This window comes from Erythrolamprus reginae, chromosome Z (genome assembly GCF_031021105.1).
Source record: "Erythrolamprus reginae isolate rEryReg1 chromosome Z, rEryReg1.hap1, whole genome shotgun sequence".
NCBI classification, from domain to species: Eukaryota; Metazoa; Chordata; class Lepidosauria; order Squamata; family Dipsadidae; genus Erythrolamprus; species Erythrolamprus reginae.
The window spans coordinates 10,672,940-10,696,561 of NC_091963.1; the positions used below are offsets into that span (position 1 = coordinate 10,672,940).

Consider the following 23,622-nt stretch of genomic DNA (forward strand, 5'->3'; position numbering starts at 1 on the left):
TTCTGTAGCAGTGATGGTGAGCCTTTTGGGGGGGGGGGATGCCAAAAGAGTGTGCCCGCAATAGTGCATGTGCCCACACCCATAATGCAATGCCCTGCCCAGTGCTCGCTCCCACAACCTCACACACACACACACTGTCCCCTTGTGTATACATGCAGGCCCCACTGAAGCCTCTGGACTTCTGCAAGAACATAAGAACATCAGAAGAGCCATGCTGAATCAGGCCAAAGCCCATTGAGTCCAGCATTCTGTCTCAAGCAGTGGCCCACCAATTGTCCATGGGGATCTTAAGCAGAAAGAGAAGGCAAAACCCTCCCTTTCCCTGTATCCCCAACAAATGGTACTCAAGGGAACCTTGCCTGCCTAAATCAACATAGAGGCAGCACATGGACATCCGTTTCTATAACCACCAATACACTTGGCATCCATGAATCTGTCTAATCCTGCCTTGAAGCTATCCAGGCTGACAGCTTTCACGACCTCTTCTGGAAGTGAATTCCATACACCAACGACCCTCTGGGGAAGAGATATTTCCCTTGATTTGTCCTCACTTTCTTACCTGTGAGCTTTAGGGAGTGCCCCCTTGTCCTAGTATTGTGTGATGGAGAAAAGAATTTTTCTCTATCCATCTTTTCTATCCCATGCATTATTTTATACACTTCGATTACGTCACCCCGTAAACACCGTCTTTTAAGGCTGAAGAGACCAAGGCATTGCAACCTGGTTTCATAAGGGAGGGGCTCCATTTCCTTTATCATTCTTGTTGCCCTTCTTGTTCAGCCTATAGATGTCGAAAATTGGGCCCAAAGGGCTGAACTTCTAGTAGGCCTGTTGGGTCTGTTTTGCACCATCCATGGGCTCCAGAGGCTTTCCTGAATATCGGGGAGGGCAAAAACAGCCTCCCCCCACACTCCGGAAGGCTGAAAATCAGCTGCCCATGATGCACATGTGCACTGGAGCTGACATAAGGCAACGCCTTGCGTGCCTTCAGATATGGCTCTGCGTGCCACCGGTGACACCCGTTCCATAGGTTCGCCACTACGGTTCTACAGAAATACCATTGCCTTCAAAGAAAAAAGTTTCTGTAGAGGGTAATAGGTAATGACTAGTTATATGCCACTTGACTGGTGTACTATAGGGTTCCTGCTTGGGCAGGGGGTTGAACTCGATGGCCTTCATGGTCCCTTTCAACTCTAACAATAAATAGATAGATAGATAGATAGATAGATAGATAGATAGATAGATAGATAGATAGATAGATAGATAGATAGATAGATAGATAGATAGATAGATAGATAGATAGATGATAGATAGATAGATAGATAGATAGATGATAGATAGATAGATAGATAGATAGATAGATAGATAGATAGATAGATAGATAGATAGATAAATATAAATAGGAAAAAATATTCTGTTTCATTAGTGGTTTTTTATCACATGTTCCATTCATCAACTACCGTATTTTTTGAGTATAAGAATCTCTTTGCCCTAACCCCAAAAGAGGATGGAAATGTTGGTGCATCTTATACACCAAATACAGCCATTTTTGGCCTCCTAATGTTCTGCCCCACAGGTGTGCAGAGGGTTTGGGAGGTCTGCAGAGTGCTCCTGGTGTTATCAAAGGCAAAAACTTTTTGTTCCTTACTCCCCTCATCAAAGTCCTGCTGCGTCTTATAGTCCAAAAAATACAGCAAGTCTTTTATTCATGCAGGAAAAGAAATGAGTTTTGCTTAGCTTATTGATATATGAATTCAGCCAGCGTAGTTAGTAGACCACAAATAATGTCTTAGTATGCTCTGCAAAGCCAACCAATCATGGCTTTTTCCAAAATCCATGTTTAAATAAACTCATTGATGCATAAATCTTACTAAAAGCCACTGTGGCACAGTGGTTAGAATGCATTACTGCAGATTAATTCGAATCTTATTGGCTCCAGGTTGACTCATTCTTCCGAGACTGGTAAAATGAGGACCAAAATCGTTGGGGGCCATATGCTGACCCTCTAAACCACTTAGAGAGAACTGTAAAGCACTGTGAAGTGGTATATAAGTCTAAGTGCTATCACTATTGCTAAAAAGATGTGAAAAAGCCCACATCTCCTTATTTATTGTATACTGTTTATTATTGTTGTGAGCCGCCCCAAGTCTGCGGGGCAGCATACAAATCTAATAAATTAATAATAATAATAATAATAATAATAATAATAATAATAATAATAATAATAATAATATCTCTTGCTACGTGAAAGAAACCTCAGCGTGTATAATTTCTTCCTTTATCACATGATTCCTTTTGGTCTCTAAGATTGTGTAATAAACCTGATCTCAGACTGTCTAGGGCAGTGATGGCAAACCTTTTTTGCTCAAGTGCCAAAAGAATGTGTGCGCACTATAGCACACATGCGCTTGCCCACACCCATAATGCAGTGCCTCTCTCCGTGTATGCATGCACAACTCCCCCATGCATGCGCATAGACCTCACTGGAGCTTCCAGACTTCCAATAGGCCTCTTGGGCTGTTTTTCGCCCTTTCCAGGCTTTAGGAAAGCTTCCAGAGCCTGTGTATGGCGAAAAATGGACCCAATGGGCAGACCAGAAGTTTGGTATGAAGCCTGGGCAGGGCAAAAACGGCCTCTCCCCACCCTCCAGAAGGCCAAAAATCAATTGGTACATGCTGGAGCTGACATAGAGCAACGCTCATGTACTCTCAGATATGGCATCATGTGCTACCTAGTACAGGGAGTCAAATGCATATTAAGAAACTAATATGCATATAGAGTACAGATTTTGTGCGACATAATTATTTTTCCCAGAATCCAGAACAGATGACATTCTTTGTGGGAAGTCACCCAGAGAATGTCTACTGTCCTAGAATGTATTTGATGGACAGAATCCCATGGGAATAGGGGGTACTGTAGAGCCCGCATCCTAAGAAATGTAGGTTTTGAGAACTGACAACCAGTATTGTGATGGAATGTATTGTAGAAGTGGATTCCCAAGACAGGAGAGGTGCATTACAGATTAGTGCAAAACAATTCAAATATTATGTGTTGAGAGAAAGACGAGCACAGTAGTTCACAGAAGCAGACAGTAGAGTCTTTAGTTTGGCAAGATTCTGTCTATAGGTGTGAAACAATAATAATGAACTCAACTTGGATGAACTGCCACATATCATTCTTTGACAAGCCCTTTGTCAAAGTGCTTGTCATTTCTGACAAGCACTTTGATTGAGCTCCAGGAGATGATGGGCTCCACAAATAGAAGTATTATGTGGGGATACTTAGTCATTCAAGACAGCTGATTCTGGACCACTTGAAGGTTCCAAAACATTATTATACAACTCTGAACAAGAGAAGACCCACTACATCAGGGCTGTTACATTTGCATCGTCACGGCTGCATTTGGGGACTTTTTGCACCTTCGCTAAACCAGGCGTGGACATGGCTGGTGTGTGACGCATCCAGTCCATGGACCAGGAGTTTAACAGCTCTGCACTATAGCATAGTCATTGGGGGTGGTTTAAGAGGATGCTCTGATTATTTCTATGACGATACAATGATGTATGTGACAAGATTTTCAGCTTACTCTAGATCAATGGTTCTCAACCTTTCTAATGCTGTGACCTCTTAATAATAATAATGATAATGATAATAATAATGATAATAATAATGATAATAATAATGATAATAATAATGATGATAATAATAACAATACTGTATTATTATTATTATTATTATTATTATTATTATTATTATTTAGATTTGTATACCGCCCCTCTCCAAGGACTCAGGGTGGCTCACACCAATACAGTTGCTCATGTTGTGGTGACCACCAATCATAAGTCTAGCACCGATTCTCCGAACAGAGCTTTAAGTTGCCTGGCAGGAAGGTCAGAGAAGAAACCCACCCCTCCCCACTTTAAACGCCTGATTGGTGGGATTGTAAAAATACGTTCCAAGGCACCAACGTTGAAGATTTATTAGAATAGAAGTTCCAAACACCATGGGAGATTTGTCTTTTCCCATGGTCTTAGGCAAACCCTTTGAAATGGTCGTTTGACCCCCCAGATCCTGACCCCCAGGTTGAGGACCACTGCTCTAGATAGAAACATAGAAACATAGAAGTCTGACGGCAGAAAAAGACCTCATGGTCCATCTAGTCTGCCCTTATACTATTTTCTGTATTTTATCTTAGGATGGATATATGTTTATCCCAGGCATGTTTAAATTCAGTTAAATTCAGTTACTGTGGATTTATCTACCACGTCTGCTGGAAGTTTGTTCCAAGGATCTACTACTCTTTCAGTAAAATAATATTTTCTCATGTTGCTTTTGATCTTTCCCCCAACTAACTTCAGATTGTGTCCCCTTGTTCTTGTGTTCACTTTCCTATTAAAAACACTTCCCTCCTGAACCTTATTTAACCCTTTAATATATTTAAATGTTTCGATCATGTCCCCCCTTTTCCTTCTGTCCTCCAGGCTATACAGATTGAGTTCATTAAGTCTTTCCTGATACGTTTTATGCTTAAGACCTTCCACCATTCTTGTAGCCCGTCTTTGGACCCGTTCAATTTTGTCAATATCTTTTTGTAGGTGAGGTCTCCAGAACTGAACACAGTATTCCAAATGTGGTCTCACCAGCATTCTATATAGCGGGATCATAATCTCCCTCTTCCTGCTTGTTATACCTCTAGCTATGCAGCCAAGCATCCTACTTGCTTTCCCTACCGCCTGACTGCACTGTTCACCCATCTTCAGATCATCTTCAGTTATCTGTTGTTCAGCTTACTCTAGTGTCATTCATCTTCTCAGGTGTCTTTTAAACAGCTTCCTCCCCCCCTCCCCATTATTCCTCTCCCTCCGAGACTATCCTCCCCACCTGCTGATTTTTCAGAAAGGTATTACAATTTGGCTAGTCCTTTGGAAGTAGAACTACATTATGCGCCCTCTATACGCACCCACAATTCTAAGTATGTTTGACTATTTCTCTAGAGTGAAGGTTTCTTTTAGGGTTCGCTTCTTGGCTTGAAAAAAAAAGAGGTTTAAAATATATCTCTTTCAGAGTAAAACAGTGATGGCGAACCTATGACACGCGTGTCAGCACTGACACGCGTAGCCATTTTCAGTGACACGCGGCCGTTAAGGAAGTCAGGTGTCCATTTTTCCAGATGAAGAAATATCGTCGCTTCGCGTTCCCTTTCATTGGGTGAGCTGATTCTTTCCATTAGAACGAAACCTGTTCCTTCCAAAAGAGCCCCTTTCTCTCTCTCTCTCCTTCCTTCCTTCCTTCCTTCCTTCCTTCCTTCCTTCTTCCCTCCCTTCCTCCTTTCGCCTCCTCCTTCCCTCCCGTCTTTTCCCTTCTTTTGAAGTTTGCTCTTTGCTTGCTTTTTCTGTCAAACCTTTGCAAGGATATCTGTCCCAGGCTTCTGGAAATAACCTGCAATTCACGTGAGAATTTGCCGTTTCAGTGAGTCTTTGGGGCAAGAGCGCCCCTCCCTCTCCTGCAGGAGTTTTTTTTAAAAAAAAGAGTCCAGGGACTATTCTGCAAAGTGAAAGTAAGACTCGGCAAAGCTTGTTTGTTGACTTGAAGTCAAAGCTTGAGAATCTAGAAAGGTGCCGCTTGGAGAATCAAGAGGGAGTGCCACTATGAACAGGAAATTTGGAGTGCCTGGAATCGGTTACCAGACACTTTTAGCACAAAATTATGGTTTTTTTCTCAAGGTGACACACCACCCGAGTTATGCTGGGGGTTTTGGCGAATTTTGACACACCAAGCTCAAAAGGTTGCCCATCACTGGAGTAAAACATCTTTTCCCCCTTAAAATTTAGGCTGCAATTTTGGGGTGCATTTTATACTCTGCAGCTTTTTTTAAGCTTCCCCCCACCCCCCAGCCCTAATGAGGTGCTAACAATCTTCCCTGCTCCTACCAGCTTGCAGGCTTTTTTTCATTGCTACTTGCTCCAAATAATATTTTTTCAGCCCTAATCAGGTGCCAACGACATTCCCAGCTTGCAGGCTTTTTTTATGGCTACTCTCTTTGAAGAAGGTTTTTTAAAGCCCTAACCAGGGAATAAAATAATATGCCAAAGCTGACCAGCCTCAGGATGCTAGCCAGATAAATACGTGGTAGGCAGATCCCCCCCCCCCTTTATTTTCCTCCGCAAAAACTGCATCTTAGACTTCGGTGTGTCAATACTCTGAAAAATCCAGTATATACAAGAACCTATGGCTAAGCAGCCCCTTTACAAACATGTGTCTAAATTAAAGTTAAAATTTTATTTATTATTTATTTATTGGATTTGTATGCTGCCCCTCTCCGCAGACTCGGGGCGGCTAACAACAGCAATAAAACAGCATATAATAATAATCCAATACTAAAACAGTTAAAAACCCTTATTATAAAACCAAACATACGTACAGACATACCATGCATAAAATTGTAAAGGCCTAGGGGGAAAGAGTATCTCAATTCCCCCATGCGTGGCGGCACAGGTGGGTTTTAAGCAGCTTACGAAAGGCAAGGAGGCTGGGGGCAATTCTAATCTCTGGGGGGAGTTGGTTTCAGAGGGCCGGGGCCACCACAGAGAGGGCTCTTCCCCTGGGTCCCACCAAGCGACATTGTTTAGTTGACGGGACACGGAGAAGACCCACTCTGTAGGACCTAACTGGTTGCTGGGATTCATGCAGCAGAAGGCGGTCCCTGAGATAATCTGGTCCGGTGCCATGAAGGGCTTTATAGGTCATAACCAACACTTTGAATTGTGACCGGAAACTGATCGGCAACCAATGCAGACTGCGGAGTGTTGGTGTAACATGGGCATACCTGGGGAAGCCCATGATAGCTCTCGCAGCTGCATTCTGCACGATCTGAAGTTTCCGAACACTTTTCAAAGGTAGCCCCATGTAGAGAGCGTTACAGTAGTCGAGCCTCGAGGTGATGAGGGCATGAGTGACTGTGAGCAGTGAGCAGTCCAAATATTGCAAACTGTTGCAGAAGTGGTGCAGAACATGCCAAATAAAGGCACCCAGCTAAATAATCTGAGCCATCCACTAAGTGCCTGTGGCTCAGCAGGCTTGTCTCTAGAATTGGTTTGGCTTGGGTTATTGTATTAAAACTCAATTGATTGTCGTCGGTGGCCAAACCTGACCAGAAAAACCATCTCATAGGTGTTGCTGAACTCAATTGTTTGGTTTTCAACCATTCCCACATTATTCTTAGCAGCTATGCTACCATCTGTAACATTTTGCAATCTTAGAGCTTCCTAGCCTTTGGAATGAGACCAGTTTCACTCCATCATCGTTATCCAGAGCACCTTTTATTATTCTTATTTTTGCAACAGAACCACCTCTTGAATGTCTCTGTTTTCAGCAGCAGATGTTCAAATTAGTGGCTTATTGACAGAGGTGGAAACAAAACCTCTGGGCCCTCTGAATTCTGTTTCTATTGGCTTTTCTGTTATTTTCTTAAATTGGGGGATGAAATTCAGGTTAAGCCAGAGTGCCACCTAGTGGTCATTCTGGGATCCTCCTTTTCTTACCGAATGAGCCATACAAATAACTAAACTAAAATTCTAGTGATGAACTGCCCGGTTTTGAGCGATGGAAATGCTTTTTTTTCAAGCAGAAGAGAAATTGAATAAAAGCCTGCTGGTGTTCATGATTCTTTGTGACCTGTGGCCATCATTTCTCCAGGATTTTCTGCCAGTTATTGCCTTTTTTGAGTTCTTGAACACTCACCCTTAACGCCCTCAAAAATACTATCCATTCACCTTGTCTTCTATTAACCTCTTTTACACTGGCCTCCAAAATCAGGGTCTTTTCTAATGGCTCTTGTCTTCTCATAATGGGTACAAAGCAGTTACGCTTTGGCTTCCTTATCAATGCACCTGATGCTCCTATTGGGGGTCATTTGTCCCTATATAAACACCCTAGAAAATGTCCAGAGATACTTTATTAAAAGAGCCCTCCACTCCTCCACTCGTAACATGCTACTAGATTAACAATCCTAGGTTTATAAAGCTTAGAACTACGTTGCCTTAAACACGACCTAAGCATAGCCCATAAAATCATCTACAATGTTCTTCCTGTCAATGACTACTTCAGCTTCAAACACAACAACACACGAGCAAACAACTGATACAAACTCAAAGTAAAGTAATTTGACTGCAGGAAATATGGTTTTAGTTACCGAGTAGTTGATGCATGGAACTCCTTACCGGACTCTGTAGTATCATCACCTAACCCCCAAAACTTTATCCTTAGACTATTCACTGTTGACCTCTCCCGATTCCTAAGAGGTCAGTAAGAGGCGTGCATAAGCGCAACAGATTGCCTTCTGTCCCCCGTCCTTATATTTCTCTCTTACTAGTATCATGTGTATAAATATTATAACAACAAAGATAACCTTCGCTAAGACAAAGAATATTCAGGCATTCATTTCGCAATACGTCCAATATCTCTTTCCCTACAATACATAAAGAATATATTTAGCCAGCGCTTATCACAGCAGTCCTCAATAAGGTGGAAACAGACTTAGGAAGAAGGCACTATTTTGCTGAAGGACAAACAAAGCTCCAGTGTGGTCTAGATTTTTAGTACCTCATCAAGGAAGAGGCTAAGGACCAAGATACCACCATGTGCATAATAATTGTGATTTCTGAGTTGCTATTGAAGTATCAAGGCACAGTTGTCCCTCTACCTAAGAACGCCTCTACTTACAAACTTTTCCAGATAAGAACTGTGTGTTCAAGATTTTTTTGTCTCTTCTCAAGAACCATTTCCCACTTACAAACCTGAGCCTCCAAAACTGTAACTGGAAAATGCAGGGAGAAGCCTCTGTGGGGCCTCTCTAGGAATCTCCTGGGAGGAAACAGAGCTGGATAAAGCAGTGAGAAGCCTCTGTGGGGCCTCTCTAGGAATCTCCTGGGAGGAAACAGGGCCTTCACCCTCCCTATGGTTTCCCCAATCGCACACATTATTTGCTTTTACATTGATTCCTCTGGGAAAAATTGCTTCCTCTTACAAACTTTTCTACTTAAGAATCTGGTCACTGAATTAATTAAGTTTTTAAGTAGAGGTACCACTGTAGAAGCTTTTCAGCTGTGGCTATATAACTTTTTATCCATCTGGCCTGTCCTCCACTCCTTGTGTGTTTACGAAGGTGTTGGCAGCCCTGGTGACTCACCTCAGGACCCTGGCCATCGGGGTCCATTGCTATTTGGATATCTTGGTCCTAGCCTTTTCCCGTCACTTTGCCCTGGAGCACCTCCACCTCACTACTCCCACCCTTGTCCATTATAGTTTTTCCATTTAACTTACCCAAAAGCCAGCTGGACCCCTCCATCTCTATCCTCCACCTAGAAGCAGTCATTGATTCCCGGGTAGGGTCTTCCTGTTCCTAGAATGCCAGGCCAGCCTGAGGAAACTAGTGCTTTTAGTCCCATTTCAGGGTCAAGGCAAGAGAGGCCCTCAGGAAAAAAAACCAGACTCAGTTCTCATCTGATTGGACGAAATCAACCTGCCCTATGAGAAGGAGCGTATCAAGTAGGCCCAACGTCCCTTCTAGTTGACTCCAGTGCCACAATTCAGGAACAACCAGGGATGGAATTCAGGTGAACCACATGTTAATTTTACTGGTTCGTCAAACCGGTAGTTTCAAGGACTGGCTGACGCTGCCCACCCTTCCCCTCCCAATAGTCTCCGTGCCACCCATTTTGGATGTGAGGTAAGTTCAGGTTCCGCATGGAGGCTCTGAGAGGGCAAAAAACGGGCCTACCGGAAGTCTGGAAAAGGGCCCGTTTCTGGCCTCCAGAACCCAAGGGAGGCTGTTTTTGCCCTCTCGGAGGCTCAACAAAAACCTCTGGAGCCGGGGGAGGGTAAAACCCCCACCCCCACCATGGTGCAGGAGGAAGAGTAGGCCACGTCCTCATGGCTATGTCCACCCAGCAAGCAAGCAGAGAACCAATTGCTAAAAAGTTTCAATCCCACCTCTGGAAACAACTATTTATAATTCAGTCTTATAGGCAGTCCAGTTTTTACATCCATATGCTACCGCTGTGAAAACTATGACCTTGGAAATATGTGTGTTGCTAGTACAAAGTCTCTGAGTTTTAAATATTTTGTCTAAATAGTTCATACTTGTCCCCGTTAGCAGATGTCTCTTTTATAGCATGGTTATAACTGTGTGAATTATTATTTTTTAACATTAGGAAGATAAAATCTATTACTACTTCAGTTACTTGCCTTGTATTGGTAATGCCTGTTTACATAATCTCATTTTATTTGTTTTAGTTTTCAGCAACAGGATAATTTTGCATTTTTTTTTCTTTCAGAAGAGAAGGATTTAGGGGTAGTGATTTCTGACAGTCTCAAAATGGGTGAACAGTGCGGTCAGGCAGTGGGGAAAGCAAGTAGAATGCTTAAAATTGAACAATCGCATACATACTGTCACATTCAATTTATTTTATTTATTTATTTATTTATTTATTACTTAGATTTGTATGCCGTCCCTCTCCGAAGACTCGGGGCGGCTCACAACACGTGGAAACAAATCATAAATAATCTGACAATTTAAAATATTAAAGATTTTTAAAAGACCCCATATACTAACAGACATACACACAAGCATACCATACATAAATTAGACATGCCCAGGGGAAGATGTTTCAGTTCCCCCATGCCTGACGGCAAAGGTGGGTTTTAAGGAGTTTACGGAAGGCAGGAAGAGTAGGGGCAGTTCTAATCTCCGGGGGGAGTTGGTTCCAGAGGGCCGGTGCCGCCACAGAGAAGGCTCTTCCCCTGGGGCCCGCCAACCGACATTGTTTAGTTGACGGGACCCGGAGAAGGCCCACTCTGTGGGACCTAATCGGTCGCTGGGATTCGTGCGGCAGGAGGCGGTCTCGGAGATATTCTGGTCCAATGCCATGAAGGGCTTTATAGGTCATAACCAACACTTTGAATTGTGACCGGAAACTGATCGGCAGCCAAAGTAATTTTTTCGACAGATATCACTGGATGCAATTAAACAGAAGTTAGGTTGCCATGTTTTGGGTTCCATAGTAGGAGAGTCATAGGGCTGGAATAGATGGCCTTTAAACTCCCTTTCAACCCTTCCACTCTGTGGTTTTGACTTCTGGCCTGTGAAACTTAATTTGCTTCAGTTCTTCGATGGATCCATAATTATATTTAAGCAGACCTGTGGACAAGATTTGCTTCCTGGTATTGCTGCATGTAGAACCGTGCCTCGTAAACAAAATTGATACATTTGTTAATGAGCTATTGATATCCCACCTTTATTTATAATCCCCAAATGATAAACAAAGTAAATCTAATTACCCATGCAGGAATAAGCTGCCATTAAGTAATTCTGGTATAAACTGGCACGGCACTAATGCACTAAAACAGCTTAAAAGAGATAGTACAACCAAGGCTGGATAATTAGCTATTAAATTCTGGAAAAAAACAAAACAAACCCAAAAGGATTTTCAATATTTCTGCAAAAAACAAAAACAAAACCCCCTCATCTGAATAGTTTTTCCAAGACTGTCATTTCAAGGCAAGTTATCTTGTCACTGGACTTGTATGTTAAATCCTAACAAATGACATTAGGGGATGTTTTCCAAAAAACTGAAGCAAGATGACCTATCTCCAGTGTGGCAAGAAGAGAATAAATTGATCTGTCAGCAAAGTTTATCTGCATTTGAGGCTGTAGATGTTCAAGGGGCAAGGAGTTCCCAAGGAACATCTTCTAAGCTTGCTCACTTTCCTTTGGAAGGACATCAAGGGAATCTGTGTTTATTTACACTTACACGCAATCCTCAATTTATTAGCAACTATTCAAAGTTACGACCTGCCTGCAAAAGGGGGCCGGACGAGGAACAACGGCTGGAAGCTGAGCAAGGAGAGATTCAACATGGAGATAAGGAGGAACTTCCTGACGGTCAGAGCGATCAACCAATGGAACAACCTACCAGCGGACGTTGTGAACTCCAACACTCTGGACATTTTTAAGAGAAGATTGAACTGCCACTTGACTGGTGTACTATAGGGTTCCTGCTTGGGCAGGGGGTTGAACTCGATGGCCTTCATGGTCCCTTTCAACTCTAACAATCAATCAATCAATCAATCAATAAAAGAAAATAAATAAAATAAATAAAATAAATAAAATAAATAAAATAAATAAAATAAATAAAATAAATAAAATAAATAAAATAAATAAAATAAATAAAATAAATAAAATAAATAAAATAAATAAAATAAATAAAATAAAATAAAATAAAATAAAATAAAATAAAATAAAATAAAATAAATAAAAGAGAGTTAAGAACCAGTTTCAAAATTCCAAGGGCTGCTTCCTCCTATGGTTATGTACAGGGGTGGATTGCCATTACCGCTGCTATCAGTGCACTGTGTGTGCAGCTTCGGTTCTCTTGCATGTACGTGCATGTGTGCATATCCAAGCATGTTTTTGCTTTTGTTGCATGCACATGAAGCTGTGAAAGGTCGCTATAGTAGAAGGCAGTCTCGAAGATACCTTGAATTGTGACTGGAGACCGATACAAAGCCCAGTGCAGCTTGCGAAAAATTGGTGTAGTGTGGGTATATCTGGGCTCACCCATCACAGTTCGCACAGCTGCATTCTTGACCAACTGCAGTCTCCGAACACTCTTCAAGGGTAGCCCCATGTAGAGCGCATTGCAGTAGTCCAGCTGTGAGGTGATAAGGGTGTGAGTGACTATCAGAAGAGCCTCTAAGAGGACTAAGATCCTGGCCGTTAAACCAGACATTGTAGTAAACCATTGTAGTAAACCAGACATTGTAGTAGTAGTAGTAGTAAACCATTGTAGTAAACCAGACATTGTAGTAAACCAGACAAAGACCAGAAAACTATGGTGGGGATAGATGTAGTGGTGCCAAGTGACAGCAACATTCAAGACAGCAGGACTTGAATGAGGAACTGGACGTTGTGCGGAAAGACTTAAGTGGTTCCAATCATGGTACGAGCACTCATGGCTGTGACTCCCAAGCTTGAAGAGGGGCTCCAACGGATCTGAGGAACATCAGAGCTCTCTTTCCAGACAATACAATGGTAACAACAGCTGAAATCATGCGCAGAACCATCAAACTCCCAGGCCTCTGGTAGAGAACCCAAGACTGAGCACAATACATAGACGTGAGAAAGGAGTCTGACTGTCTGTCTGTCACTATCACTGCTTACTAGGTGTTGAATCCGTAAACAAAAGATTTGGATTCTTGGTAAGGAGTTCTGATTTAGGAAAAGGAAACTAATCCAAAATGGAGGCTAGTGATGAGTCCCAGTACAGGATAAAACTGGCTATACAGTGCCCCCTAGTGGTCAATAATAAATAAAATAAATTATTTTAAAAATACTGTATGTGACAGTATGTATTTGTTTGTTTGTTTGTTTGTTTGTTTGACTTCTATGCCGCCCTTCTCAAAGCAACTCAGTGCGGTGTACAACATTGCAAGTGCAGACAATATATGTGAGAAATCTAATTATTTTTAAAAACACATATACAAAATTAATAAAAATCTTTTAAAATCCTTATACAGTCATCCACGTTCATCCAGTTCAATCATTTACATTGTCCAGGGACAATCCCGTCACTCACGGTCTCCATGCCCACCAGCAGAGGAAGGTCAAGCTTTAGGAAAGACCAGGAGGGACGGAGTGGTATACATCTCCAGAGGGAGTTCATTCCAGAGGGCCGGGGCCGCCACAGAGAAGGCTCTTCCCCTAGGCCCTGCCAGATGTATATACATTCCCATTGGGTGTGAGGTTTTGAATGCTTTAGTACAAGTCTAGTCTGGGTTTTCAAAGGGAAGTAGGGGAGTCATATCTCTATAGCAACTAATTCCTTAGTATTTTTGTTTGTTTGTTTGTTTGGATTTGGCTTAATCAACATTTTCCAAGCTAAAATCGTGACTGAATTTGCTTGGGTCAGGATATTAAAACAAAACTGCTATTTAAAAAAACAGCTGGTTCAAGATAAGTCTATTCAAGCAGTTTTCTATGGGCCTCGAACCTGACAATTTTTTTTTTTTTTTTTTAAAGCAGTATTAATGAGAGATGAATAGTGAGAAAAAGCCATTCCAGGTCATTATTTAGACGCCTGATTTCCTTAATGAGCTGTGATGCTCTGCCCAGGAAAGAAATAGAAACAGACCACCGAAATAGATCACAGCACATGATGCCAAATTAGTCATCCAATTGCTGCATACAATTATGAAATAGCCCATCCAAATGTCACTTCACAATGTAACCCAGAAATTCCTCCCTTTTTCTTTCCCCCACCTTTGCACTCTTTATTCCTTGTTTTCTTTCTGGATAGTAAAAATGTTGCTGTTTGGAGCAGTGCTTCTTAACCTTTAAGCTGGCGAGATTCCCAGAATTTCCCAGCCGTAATTGCAAAAGGGGAATGAGTGAAACCGCCCTCCAGGATTTAAAGCTGGGCGGCATTCCTTTTTTGCACTTGAAAGTGAACTTAGAATCGATCGCCTTGATATGGTCACTGACCAGATATGAACCCAGTACGACAAAATTGAGAGGACTCGAGCCACAAATGACAAGTACACGAGATCCTTCTCGTTGGCCTTCTCCGGGTCCCGTCGACTAAACAATGTCGGTTGGCAGGGCCCAGGGGAAGAGCCTTCTCTGTGGCGGCCCCAGCCCTCTGAAATCAATTCCCTCCCTTCGAACAGCCCCCACCCTCCTCACCTTCTGTAAATTGCTTAAGACTCACCTCTGTCGCCAGGCATGGGGATGATTACCTCCCCTTTCATTGTGTCTTCTGACCTCTGATTAACTGGGTTGAATGTGTACGATTGTGTAGTTGGTGATTTTATGACACTGTTTATGCTATATTAATGTTTTTTTAATTGACCTTTTAAATTTTTATTAGACTTGTAATGTATTCTTGCTGTGTTGTGAGCCGCGCCAAGTCTTCGGAGAGGGGCGGCATGCAAATCTAATAAATAATAATAATAATAATAATAATAATAATAATAATAATAATAATAACAATCCTTGTCTTACAGCCATTTATTTAGTTTTTTAGAAAGTTAGCACCCTAGGACAGCAATGGCGAACCATTTTTTCCCCCGGGTGCCGAAAGAGTGTGGGTGTGCACTATTGCACATGTGTGAGTGCCCATACCCATCATTCAATGCTTGGCAAGGGCAAAAACAGCCCCTGGAGGCTCTCTGGAGGCCAGAAATTATCTGTTTCCCAATTTCTGGTGGGCCCAGTAGGTTCATATTTTGCCCTCCCCAGGCTCCAAAGACTTCCCTGGAGCAGGGGCAGGGTAAAAACGGCTCCCCCATCCCCCTGGAGTCTCTCTGGAAGCCAAAAATGCCCTCCCAGAGCCTCTGTGCAAGCCAAAAATTAGCTGGCTGGCACACACATGCACATTGGAGCTGAGCTAGGGCAACGGCTCGTGTGCCAGCAGATGTGATTCCATGGGCCACCTGTGGCACCCATGCCATAGGTTTGCCACCACTGCCCTAGGAAAATGAGATATTCTAGGAAATATTAAAAAGGCAGACTTTTGTTTTTCCCCGGATGAGAAAAGGAGAAACATGGTTTTAAAGACAAATAGCAGCTCCCTGCCCCCGGGAGATATTTGCTGCACATTAAAAGTGGGCCATGTGAAGACACTCATGCGAGTGGGATTTTGGCGATTTTTGCTGAATTTATGCTTCTGTACATGTGCAGAAGCAAAAATATCGGCAAAAATTGCCAAAATCTCACTCGTGTGCATGTCCTCATGCAAGATTTCGCTTGCTGCACATGTGCAGACACCAAATCTTGCACTGACAGAAGTGCATGTGCACTGGGAACACTGGTAGCACTGAAGACGCAAGTCCTTTGCTGCCTGCAACATTATCCTGGGACATGTATATTTGCCTCCATTCGTAACTTATGACCGTTTTTCACACTTATGACCAATATAGCATCTCCATGGTCATGTGATCAAAATTCAAGGTGCTTGGTTGCAGCATCCCAAGGTCATGTGATCAACTTTAGCAACCTCAAAGTCAATGGGGAACACACTTAAAAATCATGTTAACTATTTTAACACTTAATAACTGTGGCAAGAAAGATTGTAAAATGGGGCAAAACATACTTTTGTCTCACTTAGTAACAGAAATTTTGGGCTCAATTGTAGTTGTAGGTCAAGGACTACCTCTACTAGAATGCTAAAACTCCTATCTTTTGCACCATGGCTAAATTATGTGATGTAATATCTCTCCCTCCCTCTCCCCCCCCTCTCTCTCATACACAAACACACAATTTTTGAGAACTGGGTACTACATGCATTCCAACTCAATAAATATCCTAGGAGAAATTAAGTACAGTGTCCCCTCGACTTTCACGGGGGATGCGTTCCGAGACCTCCCGCGAAAGTCGAATTTCCGCGAAGTAGAAATGTGGAAGTAAATACACTATTTTTGGCTATGAACAGTATCTCAAGCCTTCCCTTATCACTTTAAACCCCTAAATTACAATTTCCCATTCCCTTAGCAACCATTTAGATTATTACTCACCATGTTTATTTATTAAAGTTTATTTAAAAAAATATTTATTAAAGGCGGATTAAAGTTTGGCGATGACATATGACATCATCGGGCGGGGAAAAACGTGGTATAGGAAAAAAAACCATAAAGTATTTTTTAATTAATATTTTTGAAAAACCGTGGTATAGACTTTTCGCGAAGTTCGAACACGCGAAAATCGAGGGAACACTGTATATGACAAAGTAATTAATGTCATTAATGCTAAATAGTTAAATATACCAATAAGTTCAAATTACTTTGAACTTGAGAGGAATCAAACTGACGTCCATGTATTTAATGTTATAGTGACAAATATACACCACATCTTTTTGTTCATAGGTCAAGATTCTGCAAATTTTATCATCAAGAAATGATCAAAGAGTCAAAGAAAATAGACTCTTTGATGCCGCCCCGAGTTTTCGGAGAGGGGGCGGCATACAAATCCAAATAATAAATAAATAAATAAATAAATAAATAAATAAATAAATAAATTGGTTTCATTACTAAAGATGGAAAAACCAAAAGGACATAGCAAAGATCAACAAGAAATAGGCAGGAAAGATTGTATGTTGTTGTTCAGCCACTAAGTGGTGTCTGACTGTTCACAACCACATGGAAATATCATGCTAGAACCTTCTGTCCTCCCCTGTTATGCTTGCTCAAATTCATGTTCATTGCATCTAATGCTATCTGATCCTCGTCCATCTTCTCCCTTTGCCTTCACTTTTTCCCCAAATCAGGGTCTTTTCCAGTGAATTGTCTCTTCCGATTTGGGGGCCAAAGTAGTTGAACTTCAGCTTCAGGATCTGTCCTTTCAAAGAACAGTCAAGATTCCTTTAGGATGGACTGATTTGATCTCCTTGCAGTCCTCTTCAAAAGCAAACCATGCCAAGCAAATCTCCTTTCATTCTTTGACAAAATGACTGAATTACTGGATCATGAAATGCTGTAGAACAGTCTACTTATTTTTTAGTAAAGCATTTGATAAAGTAGATCACAAACCTACTTCTTGGCAAGCTAGAAAAAATGTGGGATAGATAGCAGGACCACCAGATTGATTTGTAACTGACATATCATACTCAACACGTAGTCGTTGACAGAGCTACATCTGTATGGAGAGAAATAAGCAGTGGGGTACTCCAAGGTTATGTCTTAGGCCCAGTACTCTTCAATATCTTCATAAATGATCTAGACAAGGGAATAAGATGGGAACTCATCAGATTTGCAGATAATGTTAAGCTGGCAGGATTTTTTTTGCTTCCACACATGCGCAGAAGCAAAAAGGTGTTGAAATCTCTCACACACTTAGCAGCTCCATTTTCACTACTGGTGCGGAATGTGGTGCGTACTGGGAAGCAACACTATACTGCATGTGACCACTGAGAGACTTTTGTCATTGTAATTTCGGAACTGAGTTGTAAGTTCTTTTGGGGTGGGTGGGGTTCCCAATGTAACTTCAACTGATCGCTAAGTCTGGGCGTTAGTTGAGGACTACCTGCACTTTATCTGAACTTCTATGAAGGTTTGTCATGTGGGAATGGCTGAAGTGTTTTGCACGCACTGGATAGAAGAATAGTACGTCTCTGTATCCTCCAATTTTATAAAGAGCAATGAACATAGTGGTGAACTTGGAACTTGTCACAAGAGATCCCATTAGGGACACCGGAGGTGTAGGATCTTATTAAAATCTCCCAATGTTTTGTTCATTTACAGGGAGCCTCAAAATCTCTACCCTCCCGAGGTTAGCAATGCAAAGCTCCAATATGCGGGATGGGGACCCAAAGGCCAGCAGCTGGTAAGAAACTCTTCGCTATCATTTTTTGTCTCCCTTTGCTGCAAAAGGAGGTCACAAACATGGATGAAAGGGATCCCATAGGGCTCATTTGGCTGGTTTAACCATGCAGCCCCATAGCTGATAGGTCAGGACTTAATTCAGCACTGATAGCACTTGTCTTTTTTTTTTTTTGGTGGGTGTTGTGGTTAGCTCTGGCCCAGCTCCTGCCCCAAGGAATGTGCAGGCGGATGTGGGGAAAACATCCACATGCTGCAGGCCTGTTTTGCTCCCGATGGAATCTGCCGACGAAGCCTCCTCTGACCAAGGAAGCGTGAGTGACAGGGAAGAGGGGAGTTTGGCAGACAGCCCAGGAGGAGATTAATCATCTGTATCATCCCTGGATTCTGAACAAGAATTAATGACACATCCACACGTGCATAGAGTGATGCATAGGAGACAACAACTGAAGGATTATTACAAGAGAAAATGAGGCCACCTGTGGTTGGGTGGGGCTGCTATAATTAGTGCTACAGATAAAAGTGCAGCTTGGTGTTTTAGCCTCATGGCATTCATTGTTTCATCAAGATCGTGGTTTTTGTGCTGTTCAAGATTGTGTTGGGACTCTCTGGACTTTAGAATTGGACTCAATTACCCAGTTATTGGGTGAGCAATTGGATTGCATTTAACTTGTGCCTTGTGTGTACCAGAAAATCCCTTTGACATTTAAAAAGGGAGCTGTTTCTGTTTTTCTGGGTTTGGGTTTTATTTTTATTGTGTGGGTGTGTCTTCCTGGACTAATTACCCTGTAATTATGGACGGTTGAAACACGCCGGCAGAACAGTTGGTATAATTTTTTTTATTGTTTTTCACACTTTACAGAGATTCCAATTTACATACCTCAAATTAAAATACAATACAATATCAAATGCCAAATTCTTAGTCAAATTAATCAAATTTTTCTAATTATTTATCCAATTATTTCTGGTATATATCATTCATCCTGTGCTACCTCCTTTCCAGGTGCTATCATCCGGATTTTAGATAACGTTCTTCACTTTCCTTTATATTTAAAGTGCTGTAGCTATCTTAATTTATCTTGGCTATTTGCTGTTTTTCCTAACTATGCCATTGTGCTTCAGTTCCTTTCTAGCGTTTTTAAAAAACACATTCCTACTTTCACTTAAGAAAACCCCTCATTTTATCGTAACTGCCCAAAAACCCCTCATTTTATTGTAATATCCAAATTTACGTCTCTTTAAAAGCCCAGGAAGGAAAGAAAAAAAATTTAAAAAGAATAACTCCCCGGATAGGGGCGGGATACAAATCTAAATAATAATAATAATAATAATAATAATAATAATAATAATAATAATAATAATAATAATAATAATAATTTTTTAAAAAAGAAGAGCGGAAAGGAAAAAGAAAAGGAAAACCACTATTCATATCGGATCTTAATCTATACATAGGAGGAAGGGTTGTTGTTAGAAATTTTAAAATACATTATAGCACTTGTCTAATAGCAAGACCAATTTGCTTCTCGGTGATCCAAAGAATTCGTACACTGAAAGCCAAAAGAGCAGAAGAGGTGAGGCCCATGATGGCGAAACTATGGCGTGCATGACACAGGTGGCACACAGAGTCATATCGGAGGGCACACAAGACGTTGGCCTATGTCAGCTCCTACGCATATGCATGGGCTGACCAGCTAATTTTCAGCTTTGGGGAAGGCCCCGGAGTGCAAAAACAACAGCACAACAGGCAAACCGGAAGTCCATTTTCCCAACCTTCTAGTTTGCCCGTTTTTTCACCGTCCCACACTTCAGTGAGGCCTGTGTGCATGCATGGGGATGAGTGGATTGCGCTCATGCGCAGGGGCAGTGCGAAGTGAAGGAGTGTGGGCAAATGCATGCATGCTAGCACAGCCATGCACGTCCTTTTGGCACGTGAACCGAATAATAATAATAATAATAATAATAATAATAATAATAATAATAATAGTTGTTGTTCAATTCAATTCAATTCAATTTATTGGATTTATATGCCGCCCCTCTCCGAAAACTCGGGGCGGCATATTTATTATTATTATTATTATTATATTGTTATTATTATATTGTTGTTATTGTTATTATTATTATTATTACTATTATTTTATTGTTGTTGTTGTTTTGTTGTTTGTTGTTATTATTGCTATAAGCATTATTGTTGTTGTTGTTGTTGTTGTTGTTATTATTATTATTATTATTATTATTATTAATTAGATTTGTATGTCACCCCTCTCTGAGAACTCGGGGCAGCTCACAACAATGTACAAATCCAATATTTAAAAATAACATTTAAAAACCCTTATTAGTAAAATAATCACACAACCCAATCAAACCATACATAAACCAAGTTGTTAGGGGAAGTGTCAATTTCCCCATGCCTGGCGGCAAAGGTGAGTTTTCAACAACTTACGGAAGGCAAGGAGGGTGGGGGCAGTTCTGATCTCCAGGGGGAGTTGGTTCCAGAGGGTCGGGGCCACCACAGAGAAGGCTCTTCCCTTGGGCCCCGCCAGACAACGTTGCTTAGTTGTCGGGACCTGGAGAAGGCCCACTCTGTGGGACCTAATCAGCCACTGGGATTCGTGCAACAGAAGACGGTCCCGGAGGTAACAAGGTTCACCATCACAAGGGCTAGGCTATAATTGATGGGTGCTTCTAATCCCTTCTTTGCTGCGTGCGCCCGCAGTAAAATCTGCTTCTGGAGAAATAGTTGAGTATCATCATCAGCACATTGAAAATATAGGTCCTCATATCAACATATGCCTCTCCCAGCAGTTTAATGTAGATGTTAAAAAGAAGTGAAGAGAGAAGATGGCCTTGAGGCACTTCACGAAGCAGAGATCTGAACTAGTCAGTTCAGGTCATTCAACCACTGACTCGGAGGAGATCCTAACCAAGAAATATTTCCTGCTGGGTTTTCTCAACCACGAGGAGCCAGGGATTCCCCACATTTTAATTTTCTTCTTCTTGTGAATGAATTTATCACTAACATGCTGCATCCACTTCAAAGAAACCTTGCTTTGACCTTGTCTAACCACCCTGCCAAAATCCTAGCTCTTAATCATTTGTGTCAGCCACATACCTGTAATGCAATAAAGTATAATCAATGGACCAGGGTGTATCGTTTCACAAGAAGAAAATTTCATTTACAGTGATTCCCTACAGAAACATCAGCGATATTAGGTTACCGAATACAAGAGAATCCATCTTGCATACAGGCCACTTTGATTAATAAATTAATCAAATTAATTACCATGCAAAAATAACAGATAGTCCTCAACTTACAACCCAGGTAATGATGGTGTTATAAAGGCAAAGGAAAAAGTTGATTTGCAATCTATCCTTGAAGTTATGACCATTATACCATCCCAGTTGATCACAATCATTTGTAAGCCACCCTGAATACCTTGGGATTGGGCGGCATAGAAGTCGAATAAATAAATTAATACTGTAAATAAATAAAATAAATCACGTGCTTGGCAACCAGCCACATATACAACTGGTTGCAAAAACCTGCAGTCGTGTCATTGCAACTTTTGAGTTTCCCAAATGGTTTCCAACAAACAATGTTGGAATTAGAGAAGCCAGATTCGCTTAATGACCATGATAAATGTGATTGTAAAAATCAGATCATGTGACTTAATGACATCATCATTTAGCAACGGAAATTACAGCCCTAATTACAGCCATAAGTTGAAACTAGTTTATTTTTTTTCATTAAATTTTATTTACATATATGTACAAGTATTACAAATGTAACATAGACATACAAAGTTAAAACTCACAAAGGAAGAAACTAGTTTAGAAACCTAGGAACAATATCCTAAACAGCCATTGAAAAATATTAAATCAGAATAAAACATCTGAAAACATTAAAAAGTGTTTTCTACTTCTATAAGCAGCTAAAAGGTGCAGTAGAGTTTGTGTAAAATACAAATTATTGCAATATTTGTTGCTGAGTCCTGGTAAAGATATGTGTGAGGAAGAGTTAAAAAGTTAAAAAAAACTTTTTAAGAGAGTTTTTTTTTAAATATGCAAAGGAGAGATTGTAAGGCTAAAAATCAGTGGATCCTCAGAGAAGGATCAATATAGAACTTATTATCTAGACCTTGTAGGACTAAATGACTTGCAAGGTCCCTTCCAACTTTGTTAAATTGTTAAATATGATACTTTTTAAGGTTCCAAATGAGGTACTTTTTAAATTCAGCATTCAGTCCAAGAAATATTTTTTTTGCTACAGATCAGGCAACTCCACAACATTATTTTTGCTCCAAACATTGTCAGCTTTCGGGGTATTAAATATACTATATGCAGAAAATCCTTTTGATTAATATTAAGATTAATATGAGCTGCTGTTCCAAAAATTAAAATAAAACCTGTGTTAGTTTTAATAGAAGCTTTAGAGCTCATTCAGCATTAGAAAGAGATAGACTACCCCAAACAGTTTTAAAGTTTATGCAAAGTCATAGAAACATAGAAACATAGAAGTCTGACGGCAGAAAAAGACCTCATGGTCCATCTAGTCTGCCCTTATACTATTTTCTGTATTTTATCTTAGGATGGATATATGTTTATCCCAGGCATGTTTAAATTCAGTTACTGTGGATTTATCTACCACATCTGCTGGAAGTTTGTTCCAAGGATCTACTACTCTTTCAGTAAAATAATATTTTCTCATGTTGCTTTTGATCTTTCCCCCAACTAACTTCAGATTGTGTCCCCTTGTTCTTGTGTTCACTTTCCTATTAAAAACACTTCCCTCCTGGACATTATTTAACCCTTTAATATATTTAAATGTTTCGATCATGGCCCCCCTTTTCCTTCTGTCCTCCAGACTATACAGATTGAGTTCATTAAGTCTTTCCTGATACGTTTTATGCTTAAGACCTTAAGTCATCATAAATCAGCAGTTAAAGCAGGGGTGTTACAGCAGTTAAAGCAGGGGTGTTACGCAGACCACCCCCATCCCAGCTACACGAATGGGGAAAATGCAACAAAAGTCACATGACGGCAATATGAAGCTGCAAGTTTGACACCCATAGATTAGAGCAATTATTCTGCATGTTTTTTACATTCAGTACCTGCTAATGTAGCCCTTTGTCGGAATCATTTTGAATTTGCATTGGAAACATGGAGGATGCCAGCTGCTAGAAAGGTTTCTTAATAAAGACACTACAGCAGGAGTTACTTCAGAAAGTTCTTTACTGCTTCAGTAATAGAGGGAGG

The 23,622-nt window shown here is 41.0% G+C and overlaps 1 protein-coding gene across 3 annotated transcripts in view; it reads left to right on the plus strand.

The window, feature by feature from the left end:
- The window catches only part of DPP6 (dipeptidyl peptidase like 6), a 571,062-nt gene that overhangs the window by 461,816 nt on the left and 85,624 nt on the right, over window positions 1-23,622 (plus strand). For all 3 annotated transcript variants that reach the window (XM_070728861.1, XM_070728858.1, XM_070728859.1), the window contains exon 7: window positions 18,292-18,373. In XM_070728861.1, the coding sequence (XP_070584962.1) occupies window positions 18,292-18,373 (82 nt within the window). The remainder of the gene's footprint in view (window positions 1-18,291; window positions 18,374-23,622) is intronic.